A 26,827-nucleotide genomic window follows, 5' to 3' on the forward strand; every position below is an offset into this window, starting at 1 on the left:
CCCAGGGCCCCGCGCTGGCCACCCACGGAGGCGACCTCGGGCGGGCTTTCCCACGTGGGCAGAGGGGCCAGCATGTCGGTCAACTCTTGGTCTCCGTGACCTCCGCGGAGCCAGGGAAGCGGAGGCGAGACAGCTCGCTGCCTCCTAGTTTCGAGGACAAGTCACCGCTGTTTTGCAGTCGCCGACTTTCTCCTGGGGCGCAGCGCAGGCCGAGGAACTGGCGCCTGCCCTGCCTCCCTCCTCACTGCCCTCTCCCCTCCCCGAGTCCCGCCCCCCTGCACACGCTGACCCAGGGACACACCCTACCGTAGCGACGCAGACAGGGCGTTGTTCCCGTTAAAGGGGAACGCCGGGAGCCTCCCTCCGGCCCCTCGCTCGGCGCACGCAGCCCCGCGGAGCAGCTGTCTTTCCGGACGCCAGCCGCCGAGCGGACGCACGCAGTTTGCGCCCGAGGCCACTGAGGATCTCCGAGGATCGGGGACAGCTACCCCTTTAGGCTGTAAGTGCTTTTGGCAGGGAAGGTGGAGGAGATGGAGGAGGAACGTGGGCATCTTCCGTAGACGGTGACAGAACGCGCGGAGCAGGGGGCCTCGGGCTGGCGCGGTCCCCGATCTCGCGTAGACCACCGCCTGTCCCGCGTCCTTCCTACGGGGCTTGTAGGGACCCACTGCGGGGTGCCTGGGGGCCTATAAACGGCCGGGGACGCGGGTGCTGGTGTCCGGGTATGGGGCAGGGGCGGAGCACGTCTCGCCTCGCTGGACTCACTGGCAAAGCAGTCCCTGCGGTGGACACGTCCGGGGTACAGGACCCCCGTGCACCCCCACCCCCCGCCCTCGGCCTTAGGAGTCCCTGGATTTAAGTTAAACCTTCTGGGAGACACAGAAAATCGTGCTTATTTCCTCCTGCACGTTCCAGAGTTTCACTGAACGTGTTGCTTAAGGGGAGGCACGGAGAGGTTTGCGACTGGGTATTTTAAAAACCGAGTTATTGAAACGATGTCTCTGGCCCAAGATTCTGTCCTGAAGTAGCCCCCCAAACGCAGCTCATCTTCGCAGACGTGCAAATCCTCCCACGGGTCGGCGGGTCTCGGTCCCTAAGGTCTGCCAACTGTGGGGCTAGGACCACACCGTGGCGGAGACGCGAAGTCCTGCCGGCTCCGTCCGGCTGCGCTTCTCCGGGGACCCAACCCATTCCCTCCGCGTCTCCGACCCACCGGACACTGGCTCCCCTCCATCCCGGCTCCTGGGCCCCCGTCCCGGGAGCGCCGCGGCCCGGCCCGCAGGGCCGCCTGGGGAAGCGCGCGCGGTGGGCAGGAGGCGCCGGACCCAGCAGTTCTCTCCGGCCGTTCTTTCCTCTCCGCTCCACCCCGCTCTGCGCCTTCTCTCCGGGCCCGCTGGTGTCGAGGCCAGGCCGTGCTGGGGCCGGGACGGCTCCCCTGCGCGGGAGGAACTGGCTGGAAACTTGGGAGTCTAACGGAATGCGGAGCGCCCTGGGATCTGGGAACCCGGCTTCCCGCCGCGCGCTCTCCCTCCCGGTTCGCCGCCGGCGTCCCCGGGCCTCTCGCAGAAATCTGGGCCCCTTCCGCTCGCCCCCAGCTCCACCCCCCGGGGGAACGCGAGCTCGCGCCCTCCGCCCCCCTTCTCCTCGTTGGGCTGCCCCCGGAGCCCCCAGGTGGGAGGAGGCGCGCCGCGGCCTCTGCCTGGCACCCTGGAAAAACCTCGCCTCCCGGGCTGACTTCGACGTGCGTCGTGCGTCCCACTTGTTTTGTTCCAAAAGCAGAAGAAGATGTTCGGTCGCGGGCGGGCTCGACGGGCTGTGGGGCGGGGATGCCGCGGTCGGCTGCTGCCCTCTCTCGGCGGTCGCCGGGCGCGGCGCCAGGCCCGGGCCTTCCGAGCGCAGGACCCTCCTCCGCGCCCCTCCCTCCCTCCCTCCCGCCCTTCTTTCCTCCCTCCTTCCTTTCCTCCCTGGCTCGCTCGCTCAGGCCAGTCCGCTCGGCCTCACGTCCAGTTCGGCCCTCTCTCCGGCCAGGCAGAGCCTCCGCCGAGCACGACTCGCCGCCAGAATGCTTCTCCTGCTGCTGGGTATCATCGTCCTCCACGCCGCCGTGCTCGTGCTGCTGTTCGTCTCCACGATCGTCAGCGTGAGTCCCGGCGGGCGGGCCGCGGGCGGGAGGGGCGCCCGGCGCGCACCCCGAGCTCGGCCTCCGGATGGCGGTTCCAGCCGTGCCCCCTCCGGTCTGCAGACAAAGCGTCTCAGACCTCCCAGGGCCTTTTGCAGTTTCTGGCAATCCGTGCCTTTTCAAAAGTAGTTTTGCGAAAACCAGAGCACATTCAGGGGGAGGAAGGAAGCGAGCGCGGGGCTAGGTTAAGACGCGCAGGCCTCTCTTTAAGCCAAAGAACTTAGGTACAGATCCAGGGGTCGTCCCCCCCCGACCCCCGCCCTTCATTTGATAAGCTTGTGTAGCATTTTCCTTAATGCAGGGTCGTTGGGGAAGGAAGTGCAGTATTGAGGAAGGTTGGTTTTTCCTCCAAATGGCATCCATCAGGTGGGCGGTTTAGTTCATAAAACAGCCTTTAGGACTTGAAATCGGAAAGTTCAAATTGGCTTTTCCCTAAGAGTTCACAGCCCCAGGTCTGCTTTGCGCTGTGGACATGGCACCTTCTTAGAGAAGCCTCCTCCAGTACAGACAGGTCACTGGGATAACTTGCGTTGCAAAACCATCAGACATCAAGCTCATTAGCTTTTAAACTAATTTTCTTGAAGCTGAGCCCAGACTCGGGCAGTTATGGGACCGTGGCCTTAACTTCCGTATATCCTACAGCAAGTCCCAGGCGTGATGTCCTGGCCTGGTTCAAAGGTTGAGAAATAATTATGTTGGGGATTGGTGAGTTGGTCCATCGTTTACCAGCATCCTCCCAACATCTCAAGTGTGCTTGTGGCGATCTTGTCAGGTCGATAGGAATTGTAAGTCAGGAAATGGGCTCAGAGTGGCTGCGGCTTTGGGGAGATCGGGGGTCGGGGGGAGCTTGGATGCAGGTGTCCTGGGTTGAGTCCGTGGCTCCTTCCGCTACGGCACACACCTCGGCACAGAGCAACTTACGTGTGTGTGGTGCTTTTCCACTAACAGAGTGCTGTTCACTAGCAAAGCCCCGGCCCTCCCCTCTGGATGTCTGGGCCAGACCACCACCTCTCCCCTTTCTCAAGCACGACCCTGGGCTCTGGCTAGGCAGCCCCGGGGCAGGGCAGGGGCAGGCCCCTTAGACGGGTTCCCCCTTTCTGTCACTCCTCACGGGCTCCCCTGATTTACCGCGTCTGGTTCTTTCCAGCAATGGGTGGTGAGCAACGGACACGCGACCGACCTCTGGCAAAACTGTAGCACCTCTTCACTGGGCAACGTCCAGCACTGTTTCACGTCGTCAGCGAACGGTGAGAATGGTTTTTCGCTCCACAAGTTCGTCCGGATCTGTCCGCGGCGCGTTTCTCTGTCCAGACCTGGAAGCACTTGTTCTTGGAAGACACAGGCTAGACAGTTGTTGCCAGGGTGGGGTGGGACGTGGCAGGGGAGGGGCAGTCGCTCCACTGGCTACGCTGAGATCCTGGGGAGTCTTTGTGCATTCTCTCTACCTACAGAGAAGCCCTAGAGCACCACACCCCCTGCTTCCCCTCACTTGTGTAAGGCTCCTTGTGAGCCAAGAAATGTGGACCCACAAAAGCGGTGATGGTGCAAAACCTTAGGCAGACCCCACTGGGAGTTTCAGCCCAGTTAGCGTCTTTGGTTTGGTGGTAGACTATCCAGGAATGTCCTGTGTCTTCCTGGTGCAGTGGCGGAGGGGCTGTCCTGAGGATAGATGGGCCAGCGTTTGGTCTCCAGTCATAGGAGTTCGTCTCTGCATCTCGGGCCTCAGGGGCACCATTTGGCATCATAGCTGCCGAGTGATTCCTCGTTGCAAGATGGGGCATTGACGCTATCTGCACAACCCCAGGCTGAGCCCGGGAGTGCTACTGCTCTGTTCTTAGCATCTTCTCTGTGAGATGCTGCAAACCAGGCTTTCTTGGGTTCGGGTAAAGGGGATAATTGGCCATGGAAGCACACACCAGATACTTCCAGCGCCCAGAGGGCAGGAGGGCTCAGCGGGGACCTGATGTCTTTGGATGTGGAGAGGCAGAGATAAGTAGGATGCGTTCTTTTTGGTGACTGGGAGGTGTCTGGTGGCAGCGTGGACCCTGGCAGGGGCCACAGTACCTGGCATTGAGGACACAGTGGGCCAGGCTCTGCACGGTCTCACGTGCCAAAGGACATGTCCCTAGCCTGGAGAGGGAAGTACCTATAGATGTGACAGAGCTGTCCTGACGTCTTGGGTTTCAAGGCCAGCAAAGTACACGTTTTGATGAGGCTACAGCTGCCCCTAGATCAAGTATTTCTGTTGAAGATGCTACGCTCAGTGAGAGAAACCAGTTCAGATGCGGTTCAACAAAGCAGGAAGGGCAGTGGCCCTTCGTTCTGGATTTGCACAGTCCGGTTTCTCTGCTGGGCTTTGCTCCTCAGAGCGCTGCGTCCAACAGCACTCAAGCTGTCCCTGAAGCATCACCAATGAACTATCTCCAGCCTCAGTATAAAGAGAAACTGCTCGAACTACTGTAGTTTATGTGGGGAGGATAGGCAAGGACTAGAAGACCCTGCTTTATGTTTCCACTTTGCTGGGGGGAAGAAAAGAAAGACCCCAGTCTTAGTTGAAGGGAGCAGTCCTTAAACTTTTCTCTGAGTCTGTGAAGGATAGTGAATTCAAACCACCCTAGAGGTTGCACTGTGCGTTTGCAATCAAATAACTGAAACACTCAGGAGTGTCTGCGCATGTGGCCACAGCACCGCCTGGCCCCAAAGCCACAGCATCCGGTCTCCGGGGCAGGGTTTGGCTGAAGTTCCCTGAAGCTCAGGATGGGAGGCTCCCTGCTCGCTACTGACACCTGGTGGCCACGAGTGGTGACTCCGCCCACAAGGGCCGGCTTTCCCTGAGACACCCCCCCCACCCCGCCCCCCGCGCCCCCAGGTGTCCACCTGGACATTGCCCAGCTGGCGTTTGGCCACGTGGGGCTGGCAGGGCATTCTCGACTCTTAGTCCCGGAAGGGGCAGTTTTGGCAGGCATACTCCAACCCGGCTGGGTTTCAAGAGGGATGAGTCGGCAGAGGCGCCGTGATCGAAATTGTCCTGCCTGCTGGACCGTGATGTTTGCCTGCTTCTGACCTACCTGCCTTCTGCATCTTCTGCGGTCGGGAGTGGCTGCTGTTCTGCCCTCGCGGAAGCTCTCGAAGAGACACCAGGGTTATTCCGATCGCTCAGCTGGCTCCTTGTGTACAAGCTCATCTTCCCGGGTTCGTTGACAGTGCATCGCGGGTCTTTATCCAAATCCGCGTGGTTGCTTCCCTGGCGGGGGGGGGGGTCCCAGATTGTGCTTCTCCTCCACATCTGCCTTCTCGGCTCTCCCAGTAAGGGTGTTCTGAGGAACTCTGGACAAGCTGGGTTTGTTTGCACTTGGGCTGATTCTAAGTCAGAACTTTCCATTTAAGCTTCCCCAGTGGTCGGTATCCCGTTCTCATCTTCTGATGGGTCAGCTTGTGTTACAACCTCAGCTCTGATGGGGGTGAAGCCTCTGGGCCTCCTTTGCCTTTTCGATTGGGTTTAACCATTTCTGTGCCAAACAAGAGGTGAAAAAAATACACAATTAAAAAAATTAGGCTGCCTTTACAGATGAACTCTGCTGGTTGTAAACCAGTCACCTTGGTCCGTATTTGCTCTTAGAATGTTTCAAACGTACTTTTTATTTCAGCAATTGAAAGTAATTCGTTACAGATACCAATTTGTGAAGAACATGTCGCAAGCATGTTATGTGAAAACGCGTTGGTTTACATGACTTGCTATTTTTGCTGAAGGGGCTTGTTTTTGCATGTGCGGGGCTGGGGCAGGGCACCTCTGCAGGGCGTCCTTCACTTTTTTTTTCTTATATGGATGGTGTTTGTTGCCACATTAACCGCACGGCACTCAAACGTCTATGTTACACAGTTGGAAGGAAACAGATTAGATTTTTTTCCCTCAAACTCTTTCTTGATATTAGAGTAGTTTTAGATTCCTTACTAAATGCCCTCAGCTCTGTCTGCTTTTCCATTTTCTAAATGTATTTACACACCCTCTGGCCCCATCCTGATCCTGGCTGCCGGGAGAGGTGAAGGAGGCTTCGTGGGGGAATATGTATCATGACCTTGTTTTGAGTGCCTTTCGGCCTGAGGAATATAAGGACTTGGAGAATCTGGACGTTGGCCTTGACAGTCCTGAGCTCTGCGCAGGGAGATGGATCACTGTGCAGGCAGCATAGGCCAGATAGCCAAGGAGTGGGGACACGCGGGCAGCGCCAGGGTTCAGGGGAGGACGTGGAAGGCAGGTCTCATGTGGGAGGGGGGATTTGATCCATCCTCCAAAGGATGGGCAGTATTTAAATAAATACAGGCAAGGAGGAAGCGATTCCCTATTGAGGCAATGGTGACCTAAAGCAAGGGGAAGGCAATGCAAGGACACATTAGACCAGTTGGCCAGCGTTCCGATTGGGATTAAGATTGGCTGCATAAAACAGTACATCTTTAAATGGTAGTGGCCTAAATAAGATAGTTTATTTCTCTCTCTTTCAAAAGAAGTGTGGAAGTAGGCAGCCTGAGATAGGTATGGTTGTTGCATGACATTGTCAGAGCCCCAGGCACTTTCTAGCTTATTTCTTTGCCATCTCTCAGATTTGCTCGTCATCCTCATGGACCAGAAGGCTGCTAGAGCACCAGCCATTTCTCTACCCTTCAAGCAAGGGTAGAGAAAGGAGGAGGAGAAGAATGTGTCCCCCTCCCTTTTAATGAAATGTCTCCGGATAGAGCACACACTTCTGCTTTTATCTTTTCCTGGAAGTTCATCACAGAACCACACCTAGTGACAAGGGAGGCTGAGAAGGGAGTCCTTTGGCTTCATGGGAAGCATGGCTTCTCGATTCATAGGAATTTAACAGCAAGCACCTCCCAGTAAGCCTGGCTTGAAACTCTTCTCTTCAGGGCTTTGACTACCCCCCTCCATACCAATCATACTCTTTTACAAGAGCTCTGCTGTGTCCTGTGCAGTTTCAGAGCAGAGCCCAATCACTTTAGGATTCTCCAAATAGCCCATCTCTGCTGTGTCCTGGGCCCCATCAGCAAGACAGTGACCCGTATTGGCAACTGGTTATTCCTTCGACTTCCCTCTCTTTCTTTCCACCTCCCAAGTCGTTAACAAGTCTTACCGTTTCATGATGTCTCTTGAATCCGTGTTTCCTTCCTGTCCAGACCCCTCGTCTGACCTCCAGATGAGCCTATACAGCTACCTACCTGACAGTTTGGCTGGGATGTCTAGAGGCATCTCCAAAGCAGCCAGCCTTTGCCCCCCTCCACCCTATCTCCCTGTCTGATGGTGTCTAGCGTTTTAGTGGACGCCGCTTCACCATCCAGTGAGCTTCATGCTCAGAGTCTGCCTGGATGTGTTTCCTTCTCTCCCTTCTCAGAATCGTCCTAGGCCCCACCGGTTACTCTCCATTCTCACGCCTGTCAGCACGCCTGCAGTTCCTGTCGGGGCCATTGCTGCAGCCTCCTGTCTCCTGACCTTTCTTCCCTCCTGGTAACTCGTTTTGCATAATGAGTCAAGGATGATGTTTAAAAATGCAAACCTCATCATGTTACTCTCAATTTAAGACCTCTCAGAGGTCCTTCACTGGTCTGCATCTTCAGATGAGCCTCTTTGCTAAGGTCCATACCTGAATGATCTGTTCCTGTTTCCCATTAAGCCTCACCTCCTATGTCTCCTCCCCTTCATCTTGGAATTTCAGCCTTCTCTCACTTCCTTGATCCTGAACTTCCCACCTCAGGACTCCCTCCTCCCTCTGTTCTTTCATGCAGGACTATTCACTGAACACCTGCCCCGTAGCAGATTCCTCCGCAGACACCAAGGCTGCAGGAGTGGCCGAGAGCTTCCGTTGTGCTGGGTGGAACAGTCCACAAACGTGGCTTATCAGGGGCAGTGATAGGAAGGACAAAGAAAATAAAGCAGGGCGATGTGTAATGAGGGACTGGGGTGAGGAAGGGTGTCCTCTTGGAGAAATGACCGCTTGAGGATGACCAGGAAGGAGTCAGCCACGGGGACGTCTGGGGCAGCTTCTAGACAGCGGGACCTCCCGAGGACGAGATCTCTGGGGCGGGAAGGAGGCTGGCAGAGTTGAGGGACAGAGAGCACAGGAGATGGAGCAGCGAGCCGGCCTGTAGGGCCTTCTAGACCCCAGAAAGGAGTTTGGTGCAGATGGATGCGTTTCTAATTGTTATGATTTCATCGAGACCTGCTCTGTCTTGTACGCGTTTCTCAGCTGTTTTATTCCAAGATGGACTCAACAACAGTCTTGTGCGTTTATAAGGCAGAATACACCAGGAATCTCACAAAGTAGAAATGCACCTATCTATTGCCAGCAGCAGCGACCTCGTGGCCGTTGGGCTGTGTGGGCAGCATTAGACCAATGCTTCGGAGTGAAAATTAGAAAAAAAATAAGTCTTGCCAGTCTCAGGAGCCCCCGCCTCGAGCCCTCGGTGGTGTCCTGTGTCTGTGCCTTCTGTGATCCCAGATTTATCTCGTCTATCCATTTGGTGGCATTGTCATTTCTGCAAGGACACCATACCATTTCCTCATCTGTGGCTCGGCTTTTGGTCAGAATTTAGTAAACACAGGAGGCCCTCTGCACTTATGGGTTCATGTTTTGCAATTTAAAATCTCTGTGGCTCCCTGGGCCAACCCACAAGCTCTGACCCAGTAGCGGCTCTCGGTTTTACAGGCCCTCGTGGGATGAGGAGGTACTGGCAGGCGAGGGAGGCGCAGGGAGTGGGATGTGGTGCCATAATGATGACGTTTCAGCCCTTGGACTCTCTCGTCAGATGCCAGCATCCATGAGTTAATTCAGAAGGCTTGTCCAGACCTGTGTCTGTACCATATGGCCCTTGCAGCTCAGGCTTTGCTTTTTAAAAAACTTTAAATTGCATTCCCAGGGTTTTACCAGAGTCGAGAAGGCATCCCTTGTAGTTCAGGAGCAGGGATCGGCCGTGGGCTGGCCTGAGGGTGTGGATGTTGGTCTTTGGTGCCTGAGAAGAGGAAGTCTGGCACGAAGCCTTCTGAGTATGTGGTCATCAGCACACACGTAGGCTCTGACGTTGGCGGGGACCTGGGAGGTCATCAGATCCATACCCCTTCCCATCCCACTAGCTTCGGACTCTCTGCAATGTGCCCACCATGTGCACATCCTACCAGTGACGGGGAACTCACTACCTTTCAAGAGAACCTCTTTCATTTTCAAAGCGCTGCCAGCGTGGTCCATTCAGCCATTCTTCAAATATAAGGAGCGCATCCTAGGTGCTGCAGACGGAGCTCAACGAGAAAGACCAGTCCCTGCCCTGGCGGATGGAGCTCACAGTTACGCGGGGGAGACAGAGGACAGACAGTGAGTGAGTCCTTGGGGGCAGTAGGCAGTGCTCTGCAGGAGACAGAGAGAGCGATGGAATAGCAAGTCACCACCGGGGAGGAAGCAGCTGGTCACCGCAGGCCTCTTCCTGCCAGAGTCCCGTGGATGGAGGCTTAAAAGATGGGAGAGACCAGCTGTAAGAAGAACAGCAGGACGAGAATTCCAGGAGGTGATGGAGAGGGCCAGGGCCCTGAGGCGGGAAGAGTTTGGTGCGTCCCCCAGTGCCAGGCTGGCGTGTCTGAGCGTGCTACAGGCAGGAGAGGACGGGCCGACGGCTCGGGCCTTGATGCTGAGAAGGACAGCCCAGCCACACTGAAGGGACTGGAGCAGAAGAGTGGCGTGACTTGATCTGTGTTTTGAAAGCTCGTTCTGGCCGTTACGCTGAGAATGCAGAAAGGCAGCAAAGCACTTGGATTTGGGAGTCTGTGGCTCAGGGCAGAGGTCTGGGCTGGAAACCCAGGTCTGGAGTCATCCGTGTCTACGGAGGGCATTTGACGTCCTGGTGCTGGGCCGTTGATGAGAGGAGGGCCAGAAGGCGTGGAGGGGTCCAGAGTGAGTCTGTGACACTCCGGCAGCTGACGGGTACAGGGACGGGGTTGGCAGAGGGGCCGGGCAGGAGGGCCCGCGGGTGCGGGGGCAATGCCATGGGATGCTGTCATTAACAAATTACATAGCTGAGGCCACGACTGTCCCCTGCGTTTCCAGTCGGTTTCTGGTTGTCTCCGTTCATGCCTGGGGGGCTGGACCTGGGTTTTACAGGTTGCAAGCTTGTCCTCAAGGAGTTTAAACCCCCATCGTGTCCCCAGACTGGCTCTTCAAATATTTGGAGGCTGCGGTTTTATCTCCCCAGGGTCTTCCTTCCTCTGGGCGATGCCTTCTTCTTGCAGTAGCTTTTCTGGTGCTGGTGACAGTCCTCTGCTGTCCCAGCTGGCTAACGTGTTGTCGGCCTCTTGCCGCGTCTGTGCAGATGGCTCGTGGTTTGGCCTGGCAGGTGCGTGAGCGGAGAAGGGGAAACTCTCTCCCTTTGCCGGCCCGTTCTTCCTCCTCCCTCCCTGTGTTCTGTGGATGTCAAACCGAAAGAAGGCCAGCAGGATCATTTAATTCGTTAGATTTCAAACGTGCTTTTCAACTTCTCAGCACCCCAGTGGATGGGTAGCAGGAGTTCTGCACTGGGTCTGCCTCTTACAAGCCGGTTACCTGGGGCAGGTGCCCTGCTGGCCTAATAGGGTGAGCGTGGAGGTGGGACCTTGAGTAGACACCCATCACACCCCATGTGTCCCGGCGCCTCTTGCTGTTCAGGATATAATTGTGACAGCGGGTGCGGGGAGGGGAACCTTTGAGCTGGGCCTTGGAAATTGGGTAGAACTTCAGTAGGCATGGAGAGGAGAGAAGAGTGGGTGCTTTACTATGACTGGTGGGCTGGGGGCTCTTAATTTCCGTGATGCTTGGCTTCCTCTTTATATTTTAGGATGAAAAAGGAGAGGGCACCTCTGATTATTTTTATATGGAAAATGCCTTTTAAAGCCAAAGATCGTGAGCCCCCTCCCCCCAGGCATACCCTCCTTCCCTGTACATTTCCATCAGCACAGCTTGTGATCGATCCGGCAGTTAAAATGCCTTTCTCCTTTCCACTGTCGCTGTCTGCGGCCAAACCCCGCGTGTCCAGGTGGCCTGTTCTTAACAACACCAACAAAAAAGGTTCTCCAGTAAGTCAATTTGGAAAACACCATTTAAAAGTTACCCAGGCTATTTTTTTAACGGTAAGACTTCTCAGAGCCTTGAGTACGTCGTTGGTACGTTGCAGTGTCCGAGGAGGGAGGTTAATATACTTGACCATGGAAGCCACTCCCTCTGTTTTTCTGTTTAATCGGCAACAGGTCTTTGGGAAACGCAGCCTAACCTGACCCTCCTGTTACTAGAGTTTTCCAACCAGGGAATAGAGGACGCCTGAAACAGCTGAGTATTTTCAGTCACCTCAGAACCTCAATGGCTGTATTATATTCCCTGTTCAAGTCTAAAGACTCGTGAGAATAAGACCTGTGGTATCAAACCACACATATAAATTAGACTCTGGAAAACTAGGTCCTGTGCCCCATCGGGAAGCCTCTTGGTTAGGAGGGCAGTGAATTGAGTGATGGTGTCAGGTGCAGCCAGAGCGCCTTGAACTTCTGTTCACTAGTCATCAGCCAGAGGTTCTGCTGGAGTTGAAATGCCCTCGTGATTGCGAGTTGAAAGAGCCTCCCCCGTGGTCTTCCTCATCCGCGTGGGCTCCTGGCCAGAGGGAGCTGAAAGCCCCCGTGTAGCTTTCCCCTCTGGCAAGCATCCTGCGTGGGTCACGGGCAAAGTTAGCCCGAGCCCTGGGCCCGATTTCAAAGCTCCCAGCTGGACTGGATGGGAAGAAGCTGGAGCCCTGGGCGAGGACCACGCGGGGGCCCTGTATAGGCTCCCACCCGGGGTGGGGGGGCGCGAAGCTTAACAGCCAAGGCCACCTGGATGGGAGGCAGGCGGGTCGGCAGGTCAGCGTCTCTGGGATGACATTCATCCCGAGGAGGAAGGAAAGTGGCGGTTTGTGGGATGGCAGTGGGTAGCGAGGTTTGAGGGTGGGGATCCAGGCCTGGTGGCTCACGTGGCTGTGGAAAGCAGCACAGCATTATGCAAACGGGTGGCACTTACTCCTGCAGCGGTGACTCACCCCCATGGCCTCTTTCCTCCTGGCTGAGCTCCCCCCCAGTTTATGCTCTGACTCAACTGCCACCGTCCTTCCGTTCACTTTCCGGAAAACCTGTTCTCTCGATGGAGAGTCAGAGAGCTTTTATGAACTGCCTGAGTGGAATGCAAGGTGGGGAGGGGCTGCCAGGGGCGTGGCTCCAGGCTGGGCGTGAAAGATGCAGAAGAACGCAGAGGGGCTGGTGTTGCATGCCTTCTGAGCTCTTAGCTCACCAGATCGTTGGCCCTGGGCTAAGAATACAGCTGAGGGGGCAGATGTATTTCCTTCACTGCTTAGCTGCCGCTGGGGCAGGAATCTGACCTTTGGTCTTGGACATCTCCAGCTTTCCCTTCTGCGGGGGCAGTGGGTGTGCTGGCAGCCACGGCCTGGCCCACGTCAGAGAGCTGTCAGCAGCCCTATCACCTGGCACGCGCATCAGAACAGCAGGTCTGCGAAAGGCTTGTAATTCCCGTGCTTGGCACCAACGTTGGGGTCACAACGCTGCCCCCGGGGATTCCACGAATAGTTCTCCGGCGCTGAGCAAGGCCTGGAGAATGACAGTGCGTGCTGATCATGGGCTCTGCTAATGACCCTGAACTTGTGACTTGGGAGAAAAGAGTATCACTGCCTTGGGGCTTGGGTAGAAGTTCAGACTCACCACTTGGCACGGCGGCGTCACATTAAGGTTGATCTGTATGAAACAGGACTGCAGTGGACAGGGCTTTCCCTTCCGTCCAGGTCTCTCCACGCTAACAATTGTTTTCCGTACATCGGATGTGCTCGTCTGTAGCAGAGGTTGGCAAACGATAGCCTGCAGATCCAGTCGGGTCCACGGCCTGATTTTGCAAATAAGATTTTATTAGGTGAACAGGCCACACCCACTCATTTACATATCGACTAAGGCTGATTTTCCGCTAAGGTGGCAAACTTGAGTAGTTGCCACGGAGACCACATGGCCTGCGAAGCCTAAACTGTTTACAGTCTGAGTCGTCACAGATAATTTGCCAGCCTCTGTGCTGAAGATTCCGTATGAATTGATAGCAGAGTTGTATTAAAATACTTCTTGGTGCCCTGTTGGCGCCTTATAACAAGATGGCTTACGTGGACACGGTTGTCCCTGTTATACATTTACTTGGTGCGGCCCAGCTGGAGATGCCCCAGGAACCACCCTGGAACAGTCTGTAGGTGCTTATTTACCCTGCCCCTCAGCTCAGCCTTTTCATGGGGTTATTTGTATTGTACAGAGCTTTTATATCAACACTTTTATTTGATCGTTACAACAATCCTCCGAGATAGTTCGCCCCACTTGTTATAGGAGAGGGATTCGGGAGCAAAAACATGCAAGTAGCCAGTTAAGCCGGGGGTACCCAGGCCTGTTCTAATGGAGTGCATGGCCTGAGCAGGGCTGGGGACCGCAGCCTGTAGGTTTAACACACGTACTGTCAATATCATTCCTCGCTGAAGAAATTTTTACTTCTCATCTTGATTTCTTTATCCAAGGGATTATCTGGAATACTATTTTAAAATGTCCAAATTTATTTTGGCTGGTTTGTTTTGAATTTCTACTTTCTGTTTGCCTTTAGTTGTGTTTACATCACGCCTGCTTTTTTCTGAGATGTATTGAGATTTTTTGGTTGTTGCCTGCTGCATAGTTTGCAAGACTGTCCCACGTGCGTTTGAAAATAACTTGTAGTCTTTGTTATAGGGACATAAATTTTCTACATAGCTGTTAAACTGAATTGGTTAATGCTGTAATACAAATAATCTATATCTTACCCTTTTTTTTTTTTTTTTTTTTTTTTGTGGTACGCGGGCCTCCCTCTGCTGCGGCCTCTCCCGTTGCGGAGCACAGGCTCCGGACGCGCAGGCTCAGCGGCCATGGCTCACGGGCCCAGCCGCTCCGCGGCACGTGGGATCCTCCCAGAGCCCTTTTTTTTTTTTTTTCTTACCGTATTTTTGATCTACTTGATTTATCTATTCTGAGAGAGCTATGCTTAAATCTTCCACTATGATTGTTAGCTTTATCAATTTCTTCTCATATTTCAGTTATTTTTTGCTTTATATTTTTTCCAGGCCATGCTATTATATGCCTAGAGATTTATGACTTTTATTTCTTCATGGTAAACTGGATCTTTCCTCACTATGAAATATCCCTCTTTGGCCATTTTCATCTTTTTCAATTTGAATTCCGTCCGCCTGATGCTATTATTACTGTACGTTTTTGTTAATTTTGCCTGGTGTCTCTTTTAAAAATCTTTCGATTTTCGACTGTTGTTGGTTTTAGGTATATCTCTTGTATCAGACTATAGATACGAATTACGTAATTCAAGATGGAGTTCCACATCTTATAATGAGTGACCTGAACCCATTCACACGTGCTGTGATTGATATAGTTGGACTTGCTCTCATCGTGTATGTGTGTTACTTATTGTGCTTAAGGTTGAAAACTTTCTTCTTCAACTTTGTATCCCCAGAACAAACCAGAGAGCTTGGCTCAAAACAGTAGGTGTTCAGCCAAGACCCATTGAATAAAAACTTCCTTGATTTCCTGATTGTGATCTGATTTGAGGAACAACTTACGGAAAGCTAACTCAATTGTAATGAGGTTGGCACTAAAATTCAAGTTGCTGGTGAAAGAGTTTCGAGAAGAATTTCATTCCATTATTAAATCTAAGGGACTTCTCCTATTGATGTAGATTTAACATGTATGATTTTGAGTTTTCTCTAAATATGAGATCTGGCAGAAGTTCCTGTTGTTAATGATAGGTAAGGACTTAGGAAAAGATCTCAGAATGAGAGAAGGAAATCTAGGATGTCACCTGCACCAGCTGTGCCCCTTCTGAGGGTGTGCCTTGAAGGCCATTCCGCAGCAAAATAGAATCACTGTTTTAGTTCTAGATTTGGGGCTCCGATTTCTTCATGTTTCCAGCTTCACCTACCAGAGTGCTGGATAATTGCTTTATTACAAAAAATGATATCATGGCAGCATTGGCTTTGTCGCAGACCAACTCCTCCAGAAGAAGTGCTACACTGGGTATAGTGGTTCAATTAGAGATATGAAAATGAAGTTGGGATGGCTCACAACCCATTAGACATCCTTTTCTAACCTTAATTGACAAAGAAATTGCAAAGACAAAAGAAGCATGTAGTCCGTCATGGTGGAAAGAACACTAGACTAGAATCAAGGGCCTCCTAGCTTTGGCTGTGCCAATGGGGCTCATCCAAACATCTCTGGAACTCTCGGTCAGTACAAAGGGGTGGGTTAGTTGATGCCTCAGGCTTCTTCCAACTCTAAAATGCTTCCAGTCTCAGTCTGGAAAAATGTCTGTGTCTGTGAAACTCTAGTCACAGTTACCCTAACCAGCACCCTTAAAGTTCTGCCTTGAGCTACTCGCAGCTCAAACCACGTTCACCTTTGTGAGTTATTGGACTTCCCTGGCAGCCCAGTGGTTAGGACTCTGTGCTTCCACTGCAGGGGCCTGGGTTCGATCCCTGAATGGGGAGCTAACATCCCGCATGCTGCATGGTGTGGCCAAAAAGAAAAAAAAAGGGAACATCTTTGCGAGTTATTGATGATAAACCATCCAGATTTCACAGCTTTTTCTACTGTGTTAAGCACTGGTGTGTGTTTTTCTAAGCCAATGCCCATTAATCCATTACTGAGCGGAGAGGATCAAACCTGGGTCTCCTCTAATTGATCTTTCTTGTTTAGAGCAGCGCCCACCCCAGCGATTCTCAGGTGCTTGGAAGGAAGGATGCAGGCGACAGGTTGGCAAGGCTTCTGGAGGTCTCCTGGGGGCACACTGCAAGTCCCCCTCTCTGGTGTTAAACCCAGGTTGTTGCCTCTCGTCCGTTCCTTCCTGAGATGACCTTCATATGCAGTAGACGGTGAACTACAGAGTTCCCTTCCTTGCCTGAATTTCGGTTGGATGCCTGGAGATTTGATCTAAGGCTGGGGGTTCAGCAAAGATGAGGAGGTGTCATCCGTGGTGCTATCTGATGGTCGGACTGAGCATGCGCTGCTCTGAGATCAGCCAAGGAAAGACCCAGCGTGGCTGAGGGAGAGCAGGCGTTCGTAGCTAAATAAAGCATGCTCTTCCCATCAGCGTTTTCTTACGACTTTCTACAGAATTAGTCTTGGCTCCAAGAGCATTTTCTTCTTCCCAGCCATCCCCATGGTCTCTGTGTCTCCTTGGGGGATGCTGATATTTTGAACAGTGGTTTGGAACTATTCTCAGAATCCAGGGGCTCCAAGAAGCCCTTCGAACCCCCGAGGGCAGGGAGAGAGGAGGCAGAGGGCGGGGCTCAGAGCCCCTTGAGCACACGCACATCTGTGTAAGTAACACATTTGGCTAAAAGACTGGAAGGGAATTCAAAGTAATTTAACTGGAGTTTAACTCCTTGCGGTGGGACTAGGTAGTGTCTTAGAGCCTTTCCTTAAAACGTCTACAAGTAAACACGTATTAGTACCTTTTTTTTCCCTCCAAAAGAAAGCAGGAAGTAAAGAATGACTTTTAAGAGTGGGAAAGTGAATAGTCTGACTCCTGTTCACAGGAGGGATGCTGCTGCTGCCCAGGGCGGCGGTGGTGGCTGCAGCGGGGGGAGTGGCTTTCAGCTGTCCTGGTGCCCCGGGCCCCGCCTCCCGCGGCAGAGCCCCGCCTCCCCGTGGCAGAGCCCCGCCTCCCCGCGCCCCAAGCCCTGGCTTTTCCTAACCCAGTGTCTCCTCCCTCAGAATGGCTGCAGTCTGTCCAGGCCACCATGATCCTGTCCATCATCTTCAGCGTTCTGTCCCTGTTCCTGTTCTTCTGCCAGCTCTTCACCCTCACCAAGGGGGGCCGGTTTTACATCACCGGAGTCTTCCAGATCCTCGCTGGTAAGTCGGAGATGACCGAGTCCATGAGGGGGCTGGGTACCCCCAGACTGCAGGATGATCAGTCAGAAGGGCGTGGCTCCAGAATGACTGGCGTGCAGGAGTCCTCCCCGTGGATGGATTTCATACAGCACAGGTGTGTGTGTGTGTGTGTGTGTGTGTGTGTGTGTGAATCTGGGAACTCTCCACTTCTCCATGGAACGGGGTGCATAGGAAACAGGACTAGGGGTTCTGGAAGGAGGGTCCCTAACCTGGGACAGAGCTACAGTTTGGACATATCATCAGAGGTAAATGCTGAGGATGTCGGTAGAGCACAGGATAGTCTTGAGGGTGGATTTCTGTAGCTCACATCATGCCCCGGTACCATCCCTGCTTCGGCATGGAAATGGCCCCGACCTGCTGCCAAGGTTGCTCTCAGGTACCTGTCGCCTACCTCTAAGCAGTGATGGAGCCACCTGACAAATTCTTACTCTCCTTTACTCTGGCCCCTGGAGTCCACCAGCCTCCGACTTACCGGTGTCTTCCTTTCGGCATGTGTAACACACCATCGGTTCCAGGTTATGGACAGGCACCATGCGCAGAGTCCTAGACGTGACGCCTTCCAGCTCTTGCCTCTGGATTCTGGCCATTGTCTCACTTTGTTTCCTTTTATCCTTCTGTCCATTGCTGGCCGGTTGACTGAGTCAGCAGAGCACTGGAGAGACATAAGAAGCAGATGCGGTGGATTCTACAGTGCAGGCTAATAACTCCTAATGGAACGGGGTGCATAGGAAACAGGACTAGGGGTTCTGGAAGGAGGGTCTCTAACCTGGGACGGAGCTACAGTTTGGACATATCATCAGAGGTAAATGCTGAGGACGTCGGTAGAGCACAGGATAGTCTTGAGGGTGGATTTCTGTAGCTCACATGATGCCCCGGTACCATCCCTGCTTCGGCATGGAAATGGCCCCGACCTGCTGCCAAGGTAAAGTGAATAGTCTGACTCCTGTTCACAGGAGGGATGCTGCTGCTGCCCAGGGCGGCGGTGGTGGCTGCAGCGGGGGGAGTGGCTTTCAGCTGTCCTGGTGCCCCGGGCCCCGCCTCCCGCGGCAGAGCCCCGCCTCCCGCGGCAGAGCCCCGCCTCCCCGTGGCAGAGCCCCGCCTCCCCGCGCCCCAAGCCCTGGCTTTTCCTAACCCAGTGTCTCCTCCCTCAGAATGGCTGCAGTCTGTCCAGGCCACCATGATCCTGTCCATCATCTTCAGCGTTCTGTCCCTGTTCCTGTTCTTCTGCCAGCTCTTCACCCTCACCAAGGGGGGCCGGTTTTACATCACCGGAGTCTTCCAGATCCTCGCTGGTAAGTCGGAGATGACCGAGTCCATGAGGGGGCTGGGTACCCCCAGACTGCAGGATGATCAGTCAGAAGGGCGTGGCTCCAGAATGACTGGCGTGCAGGAGTCCTCCCCGTGGATGGATTTCATACAGCACAGGTGTGTGTGTGTGTGTGTGTGTGTGTGTGTGTGTGAATCTGGGGACTCTCCACTTCTCCATGGAACGGGGTGCATAGGAAACAGGACTAGGGGTTCTGGAAGGAGGGTCCCTAACCTGGGACAGAGCTACAGTTTGGACATATCATCAGAGGTAAATGCTGAGGATGTCGGTAGAGCACAGGATAGTCTTGAGGGTGGATTTCTGTAGCTCACATCATGCCCCGGTACCATCCCTGCTTCGGCATGGAAATGGCCCCGACCTGCTGCCAAGGTTGCTCTCAGGTACCTGTCGCCTACCTCTAAGCAGTGATGGAGCCACCTGACAAATTCTTACTCTCCTTTACTCTGGCCCCTGGAGTCCACCAGCCTCCGACTTACCGGTGTCTTCCTTTCGGCATGTGTAACACACCATCGGTTCCAGGTTATGGACAGGCACCATGCGCAGAGTCCTAGACGTGACGCCTTCCAGCTCTTGCCTCTGGATTCTGGCCATTGTCTCACTTTGTTTCCTTTTATCCTTCTGTCCATTGCTGGCCGGTTGACTGAGTCAGCAGAGCACTGGAGAGACATAAGAAGCAGATGCGGTGGATTCTACAGTGCAGGCTAATAACTCCTAAAATCTGTATGTGCCAGAGTACGTCTGGGGACTGTGAAATGCTCTCAGTTCTGGCCCCTGAGAGCGGGCAGGGGTGTAGCATCTCTTGTTGCATTGCTGAATCACCACCATGACTCATGAGCAGTCATTGGAGGGTTGCAAACAGCACACAAGTCCTGGACGGATGGATGGATAGATGGGTGGATGGATGGGCAGGCAGAGCTCATGGCTTACATAGGTTTGTATGGCAAGACACAACCTGACGTTGAATGTCGAGGACCCTTTTCTAGAAGCCACAGACTTACGCTTTACTGGGAAAAGTAAGTAAACTAGAGAACCATTTCTCATCAAATACCTAAATACGACATGTCAGTGTGCACCAGTTTGGAATTTCAAAACCAAATAGTGCTTTGCTACTTGATTTTATCAAGGTTTTATTATATCAGCCAAGCTTCTGGGAGTGTTGCCAGCTTTGCTAAATTACTAACTCTTCAGTGAGATATCATTTCTGGCTACATTGGGAGCAGTGATCCTTACTCACCCCATTTCCAGAAGTAACACAGAAAACTAGAATATATTCTGGGATTTCTTTTTCGGCTCCCTGTTTGCAGTTTGATATCAATGGTGATCCTCTCCATGGTATCAATGATTATATCCTCAAGAAAAAGTGATATAAAATACTTATATTTGATCTATACGCACTTGTTATTTTACTGATAAATAAACTGAGACTGGGAGCGGCTAAATGAACGCGCAGCTCATGCAAGGACACTGGGTGCCCCCAGTGGATTCAGAATCCACCCGAGTTTTTAAGGAACGCAACATCCAAGGCAGAAACTCTGCCTTTGATATGATCTTTCATTGAACCTGATTGACCGTGGAAGATGAGTTCAAATGTACCCCATTTATGATTCCCGAGTTCCCAAACATCTGTGATGAATGAGTCTACACCATCAGAACTAGTCAGACTGAAAACATTGGACAGAGAGAACTTACTTTTGAAGGGACATCTCAGGGCAGGGAGTGCCTCATCTTCATTTTTCCAGCTGAGATATTTTAGTTTAAAATTCTCTAACATTGTCTTTTTAGCAAGGTCATTTTCGGTCAAAAACCAAAGTCCAGAGATAAGTACTTTGTTCAACCCAAACACTCTTAGGTACTGAGATTTTGCTGATCTTCCAAAGTTTGTATACTCATTCCTCCTCGTTTCACTGTTTGGATTCTTCTCCAGACTCAGTCCAAGCCTTCTAGAGCTCTGCCATGAAAACCTCCGAATATAGAAGCACATGGTTTGTGCTTGCGTTATCCCCTTCAAATCTAGCTTCTTGTCTCTCATGAGACCTAGTTTTCAGTTATCAGATTGTCAGTTTAGCGGTCCGTCTGTGAATAGGAAGTTGTCTGGAGGTTGAAGTGTTGATCCAGAGTAGCGGTTGTACTTTGTACGTCCTAAGAATGTTCTGTGCTTGTTCCCTCCGGTCAAAAGGGCCTGAGAGAGCTAGTCTTCTAGAAACCTCAGCTCTCTAGAATGTTGTGTTTGAACTTGCTGTAGGGTCTTCCCACTAAATTTGGGATTTAAGAAAGTGGGGACTTCCCTTAGAGATTTCCAGACTTCAGTGTCTGACAGCCCTGCTCATGTGTGTTTCCTATCTCACGGCCTATGAAGGATTCAGTAACTAGAGAGACAGTTAGGGAAGGGTTGTTGGGGCTGAGGGCTGGTGACAGCCTGAGAAATTACCCCTTAATATCAAGGAACAAATCAGAAAAGCAAAAACAATCAGAAAACAAAAAGAAGAGTGGAAAGGAGGGAGGGAGGGAAGGAGGGAGGAAAGAAGGAAGGAAGGAAAGGAAGGAAGGAAGGAAGGAAGGAAGGAAGGAGCCCTACCGTCATGGGATGTGCAGTCTACAAGTGGGTTGGCCACCAAAGCTGGATCCACAAAGGGCAGATGCTTCTTCAAACACTGAAGCCTGTTGTGTGGAAGCCTCCAAAGTATGCTGAGTGTCCCAGGGGCTGTCGGGGCTGGATTGTCTCTGCGTAGCTTTCTCTGGAGGCCCCAGCTGTGGACTTTCTAAACACACACGTGAGCATGCAGGAAAGGCAGGTGAAAGGTGTGTGGGGCTCTTCGGCTGACTGCAGACTTGGGTGCCGTCTCTGCCTGGCTCTAGAGGACTGACTTGCGTGTGCTTGTGGGGCTGCCTGTCTCACTGCATCATCTCTTCTCCACTTATGATAAGCTGCGAGTCTGACCTTTAAGAACTGTCTTTCCTCGATTACATACTTCTTAGGTTGGCTGCTTCTTGAAGACGTTTTGAGAGGCTCCATCATCCAGTTGGGTGCTCCTCAATCACAGCTGCAGACCAGAGTCACCTTTTTTTAAAAAAGGGGGTGGGCTTCCCTCATGGCGCAGTGGTTGGGAGTCCGCCTGCCGATGCGGGGGACGCGGGTTCGCGCCCCGGTCCGGGAGGATCCCACGTGCCGCGGAGCGGAGGATCCCACACGCCGCGGAGCGGCTTGTCCCGAGAGCCCCGGCCGCTGCGCCTGCGCGTCCGGAGCCTGTGCTCCGCGACGGGAGAGGCCACGGCGGTGAGAGGCCCGCGTATCGCAAAAAAAAATAAAAAAGGGGGTGCTTTTAAAAAATGCTAGTGCTCAGGCTTCATCCCCAGAGAGTCTTATTTAAGAGTTCTTGGGCAGGGCTGCTCCTTGGTGACTCTGATGTCCATCCAGAGTTGGGCACCACTGTTGCAGCCATTCACCTGCCCTAATCCCACTGTAAGTTCTTCTAGGATGATTTACAGAGCTCATCCTATCCACGAGCCATCAATTCTTCTAAACCCTCTTCTTAGAGAAGGGCCGTCCTGATCCTATATCTGGATTTTGGAGTCATTCTTGTTTTCAGGACCTGCAGCCATCTGTTCCCGGACAGTGCTCGCCCTGGCCCTGGCTCTGTCGGCTTGAGTTGCACCGGATGGGAAAGCATCGAGAAATTCACGGAGATACAGACTATGTTTTGATTTATTTCACGAGTCACACCCAGCGGCGAGCTCCACGCACACCTCATAGAACGCCCTGGATGTCCCCCTTGTTGGGTGACTGGGTACTGATGTGTTCCCTTGGCAGAATTAAACTCAGGCCACCTGTGTAGTTTTTGCGATTTGGGTTTATTGTGATTACGAGGAAGAGCAAGGATGGTAGGCAGGAGGAGACTCCTTTTAAGAGTGACTTTTACTTTTTCTGTTTGTTTTGTTCCTTTCCTTTCATACACATCGAGGTGGGTAGAGAGCATTTAGAATGAAAATCTGGGGGAGGAATAAAAAGCCCAGTGCCCTCCCTGTTCTGAGTGGTTCAAAGACAGCTTAAGTCGGAGACCATGTTGAGAAGCACCAGCTCTGGGCGAATCATCCCAGATGTTGCCCTGGCTGGGCCCACATGGGCACCTAGTAATGCTGTGGGTGGTTTGCAAGGCTGCAGGAACCACACGGAGGCGGAGAATGGAAAGGGGGATGGCGGCACAGAGGTGGCTCGGTGTGGCTGGGACGGAGAGCCCGGTGCTTTCTGGGTAATGGACCTTCCAGCCTCTTCCTGCTCCACCTTGTTGCCCGAAGGGTGAGGTGGGGAGAGACAGGGGCCTCGCGCATGAAACGAGCCCCAGGGAGGCACTTCCACTGCCCAGTGCTCACTTCCTAGCCAACCCCACCCAGGCTCCTGGCTTCGCTCCAGGCTCTGACTGAGCTGCTTTGGCAGAGGTCACGGACGTACACTGATGTCCATTTGCCGACTCCCTCCCCTGCTTTCGATACTGTTGCCATCTCTCTCCTTGAAACTGTACTTCCTCGGCTTCCAAGACCATTTCCCCCAGTTCCCTGAGTTAACCCACCAGGCAGTCATGCCAGAGCCACCCACCGCCACCCCAGTCCACCACCGGGTCCTCCGTTGTGTGGCATCACACCTAGATATTGTGCTCATTTCTTTTCTTTTACTTGCAGACACACCATCGCTGGGCAAAAGCCAACTCACGCACCTTCCTGCCCCCCATCTTGTCCCCACCTCTAAATCTGGGGCGGTCTTTCTGGACACACCTCTGATCCTGTTTCTCCTCCACACAAGCTGTGCTTCCCTCCACGACCTCGTCAAGTGCCCTGGTGGCCCTCTCTTCCAGCCTCCATCACGGAGACTCTGAGTGGGACCCGCCAGTGGTGTCCACGGGGCCCTCCGTCCTCCTTGCTACGCTCATGGTCTCCCTTCTATCTGGGATTTCCTTCACACCTTTCTGCACCTGGCCACCTCTTCCACATCCTTTAGACCACGGTCAAGCCCCGTGTCCCCTTTCAGGATTCCCCAGGCCCTGATCGATCTGTGCTCTCAGGGCATCCGGTGTGTTTCTGTCTCCTTTCCTTGGAATCACATCCTACTCTACTGGAAGTCTCTACTGACGTGTCTGTTTCTGGATGACACTCACCTTGAAGGTGGGGACCACGTCTTGCGGATCTCGGTGTGCTCAGCATCCAGAATGGCACCTGCACGTGCCGGGTGCTCATTCCATGTTGACTGCACAGAACAGAATGGAGATGAGGAAGCCTAGAGAACCCCCTCCCTTCCTTCCTCTGCCTTTGGGCTCTTGGTTTCTCCCTTCTAAAGATGCTGGGCTCTGATTGTTCACCTGTGGCTGCCGTCACCATTAAAGGGGGCTCAAGGCCTGGTCTTCGGGGAGCATTTCTAGTGATGCAGACCCAGCCATGCTGAGGCAGGGGGGACCTCTTGGGAAGTCTTGAGTGGCCAGCATTTCTGTGTTGTCTGGACAGGGTCAGTGCCTTTGCACGTACAGCTGACCTTTGCTCCCAGATTCAGGACCCTCCCTGCTCATCTCTGGGGAGGGCAGCACACCTGCGTGTAGTTGGCGGCCTCACTTAACCTTCTCCACGGAGACCTTCAGGAATGCATCTCCACCTACTGGTGGCCAAGAGTGCGAGCCACAGTCCCTTTATTGGGAGAAGTGTTTGACTTTTCGGGACTCTTGTATGGCACTACCTGCTCTGTATTCCGGGGCACGTCTGTTGCTTTGCCTACAGACAGCCTTGTAATGATATATTCCGTAAAACATCAGTCTCCCGACAACAATAATTATAAAGCGTGCATCCTCTTGTTGACTTTGCAAGTGTACAAGCGTATGGCTTCTTGAAGCGAAGCATAAATTCCTTTACTTCTGAGATTCTCCCAGGGCGAATGTCATATAATTAAGCCATTGAGTTAGTCACTGCACTTGTGTGTCCTGTCTCTCTCGCTCCCTCCAGGTCATAGACAAAGTGTTTTTTCTTTGCTGTTTTCTCTTTGCTGGGGAAATCTGGACACAGCTGGCCCACACAGCTACCACTGCATTTCTCATGCCGGTGCTGGCTAGACACACGCCCCATTGGGAAGATGACGGGCACTGTCTTGCCCTTCAGATGCTCTGTTTACATCTCACTCTCTCCCTTGCTCTTGCCTCGCCTTTGAGGCTCTGCCTTCATTAGGTAGGTCAGATATAGCCTAAGAGACAGGCAAGAATTAGCACTTTGGAGAGGTGGGCTATAGACCTTGAGGTCCAGCAGATCGAAACTGCAGTTTCCCTCCTGTGACCATTGGCCAGCTATGACTTCCCCGCGGAAACAGATGTCTGCCCGTCTCCCGGGCTATCTGTAGGTGGCAGGTCCTGGAGCTGATGCCCCTGTGGTCCCAAGACTGTTGTGTGGCTCTCTCAACGGGGGCCAGTGGAGTGGGTGTTTTCTCTCTCTGACTTGCAGAAGGGACAGTCTTCTCGGGGCAGTGAATGTTACACAGTCCCACTCCTGCACTTTGTTCAAACAGAGTCGCAGTGTCCAGTTAAATAACCCAAATAGCAGTGAGGTTAGATGTAGGTGGTCTGGGCCCTGGGGGGCTCTGGACCCACAGGCATCCCACATGCTTTCTGGACTTATAATAGAGTCAGTCAGAGCCTGTCAAAGCCCCTGTGTTCAGGAGGGGACAGAGCAGGTTTTGTGCTGCTCCGGGCTGGGCTGCTCATGGCACCGGACTCCTCCCTGCAGGGGCGCTGACCGTCGCCGTGGGCGTGGCCCGTCACGCTTGAACTTGCCTGCTTTGTGAGGCCTCAGGTGGAGGATTTTGTTGTCCCTCCAGCAAGGCTGTGTGGTAGACAAGGAAGGGCTCGCCTGACCTGCCTGCGGATCTGATACCCTTTCCCCTTTGTTTGGGCTTTAGACCAACCTTGGGGGACCAAGAACAGTTGAAAGGGACCAGGCACCATGCAGCTTGCCCGTGACCACCTCCTCTCTCTGCAGTGTCCTCCCTCCCTGTGTCCTCCCCCCTTTCCTCTCCACGTGTTCTTCTGTCTGCCTAGCGGTGCCCATGGGCGTTGCTTGCTTGGTCTCTGATGTAGCGATCCCGCTAAGGAGGTCAGCATGGAGTTCTGCCCCTGTGCTCGGCGTGAGTGCCACTCAGATAACGGTGAGGTGTCACTTTCCCTGATTTCAGAGAACGCCACCAGCCATCTGTGGAGTGGTTTACAGGCTTCCAGGGGCTCCCACACCCAGCCATCCTTGCAAAGACATAGGTGGGCTTCTCTTGCCACCCGAATTCTCGCTGGGCCCCTCGTGTCAACTGGCAAGGGGTGACGGTTAAAGGAAAGGAGGAGGAAAGAGGAGGGGAGACCTCGGAAGCCATGGTGTGGGTCACGTAGATTGGACACAGAGAGCAGATCGTTTCCTGGGTTCCTGTACCTTTGAGCCCCTCCTGTCAGTTCTGGATCTGGTGGCAGATTCCTGCCTGAGATGGATGTGCCCTCTCTTCCTGCAGCCCGTATCCTTCTCCCTAAGAAAGAGAGAAGGGTGCCCTGGGGTGTGCGTGTGTGTTTGTGTGAGGTGGGGTCGAGTCTGGGAGGAGAGTAGGGTGGGTGGGGCAGGTGCTCCGGGTCCCATGGAGTCTGGTTTGGGGGTGGTGCAGGGTCCCCGCCCCACGACCCCTCCCGCCCCCAGCTGGTCCCTCTCCTTCCCAGGTCTGTGTGTGATGAGCGCGGCATCCATCTACACGGTCAGGCACCCGGAATGGCATCTCAACTCGGAGAGCTCCTACGGCTTTGCCTACATCCTGGCTTGGGTGGCCTTCCCACTGGCCCTCCTCAGCGGCGTCATCTATGTGATCTTGCGGAAACGTGAATGAGGCACCGGGACAGGACGTCCGAGGGTCTGAGCGCACGCAGGGAGGGAGGAAGTAAACCAGAAGCCAGGAAAAAAAAGGAGCTAGCCAAAAAACCCAAACTCAAACCAAACCAAACAGAAAGCAGGTGCGGGGGGGTGGTTAGTGTTGATTGAAGATGTATATAATATCGACGGTTTATAAAACCTATTTATAACACTTTTTACATATATGTACATAGTATTGTTTGCTTTACGTGTTGACCATCAGCCTTGGGTTGAACCTTAAAGTAGCTAAGGAACTTGACATCCTAACCGTATAATCAAGCTCAGTTTTTTTGTTTGTTTGTTTTTGTTTGTTTTGCCCAGAAATAAAATAAGTCCATCTTGCCCCTTCCCTTTCGTCTGAAAGAAGATACCTCCCTCCCACTCCACCTCATTTAGAAAACCAAAGTGTGGATAGAAACCC

General features: G+C 53.3%; 1 protein-coding gene across 3 annotated transcripts; it reads left to right on the forward strand.

Annotated features, from left to right (window-relative positions):
* Window positions 1–337: 337 nt before the first annotated feature.
* LOC102986054 (peripheral myelin protein 22) lies at window positions 338–26,827 on the forward strand. Of its 3 annotated transcripts, XM_007124697.4 has the most exons (5): window positions 348–499; window positions 2,029–2,140; window positions 3,327–3,426; window positions 16,998–17,138; window positions 26,220–26,827. In XM_007124697.4, exons 2-5 carry the CDS (start codon window positions 2,063–2,065, stop codon window positions 26,381–26,383), a joined length of 483 nt encoding a protein of 160 aa, XP_007124759.1. In that variant the 5' UTR covers window positions 348–499; window positions 2,029–2,062; the 3' UTR covers window positions 26,384–26,827. The 3 variants fall into 3 exon arrangements, with proteins under 3 accessions (XP_023983616.2, XP_054945938.1, XP_007124759.1); XM_024127848.3 differs by lacking the exon at window positions 26,220–26,827 and having other exon boundaries at window positions 338–499; window positions 2,033–2,140; window positions 16,998–17,873; XM_055089963.1 differs by lacking the exon at window positions 26,220–26,827 and having other exon boundaries at window positions 339–499; window positions 16,998–17,871.

This window comes from Physeter macrocephalus, chromosome 14 (genome assembly GCF_002837175.3).
Source record: "Physeter macrocephalus isolate SW-GA chromosome 14, ASM283717v5, whole genome shotgun sequence".
NCBI lineage: Eukaryota > Metazoa > Chordata > Mammalia > Artiodactyla > Physeteridae > Physeter > Physeter macrocephalus.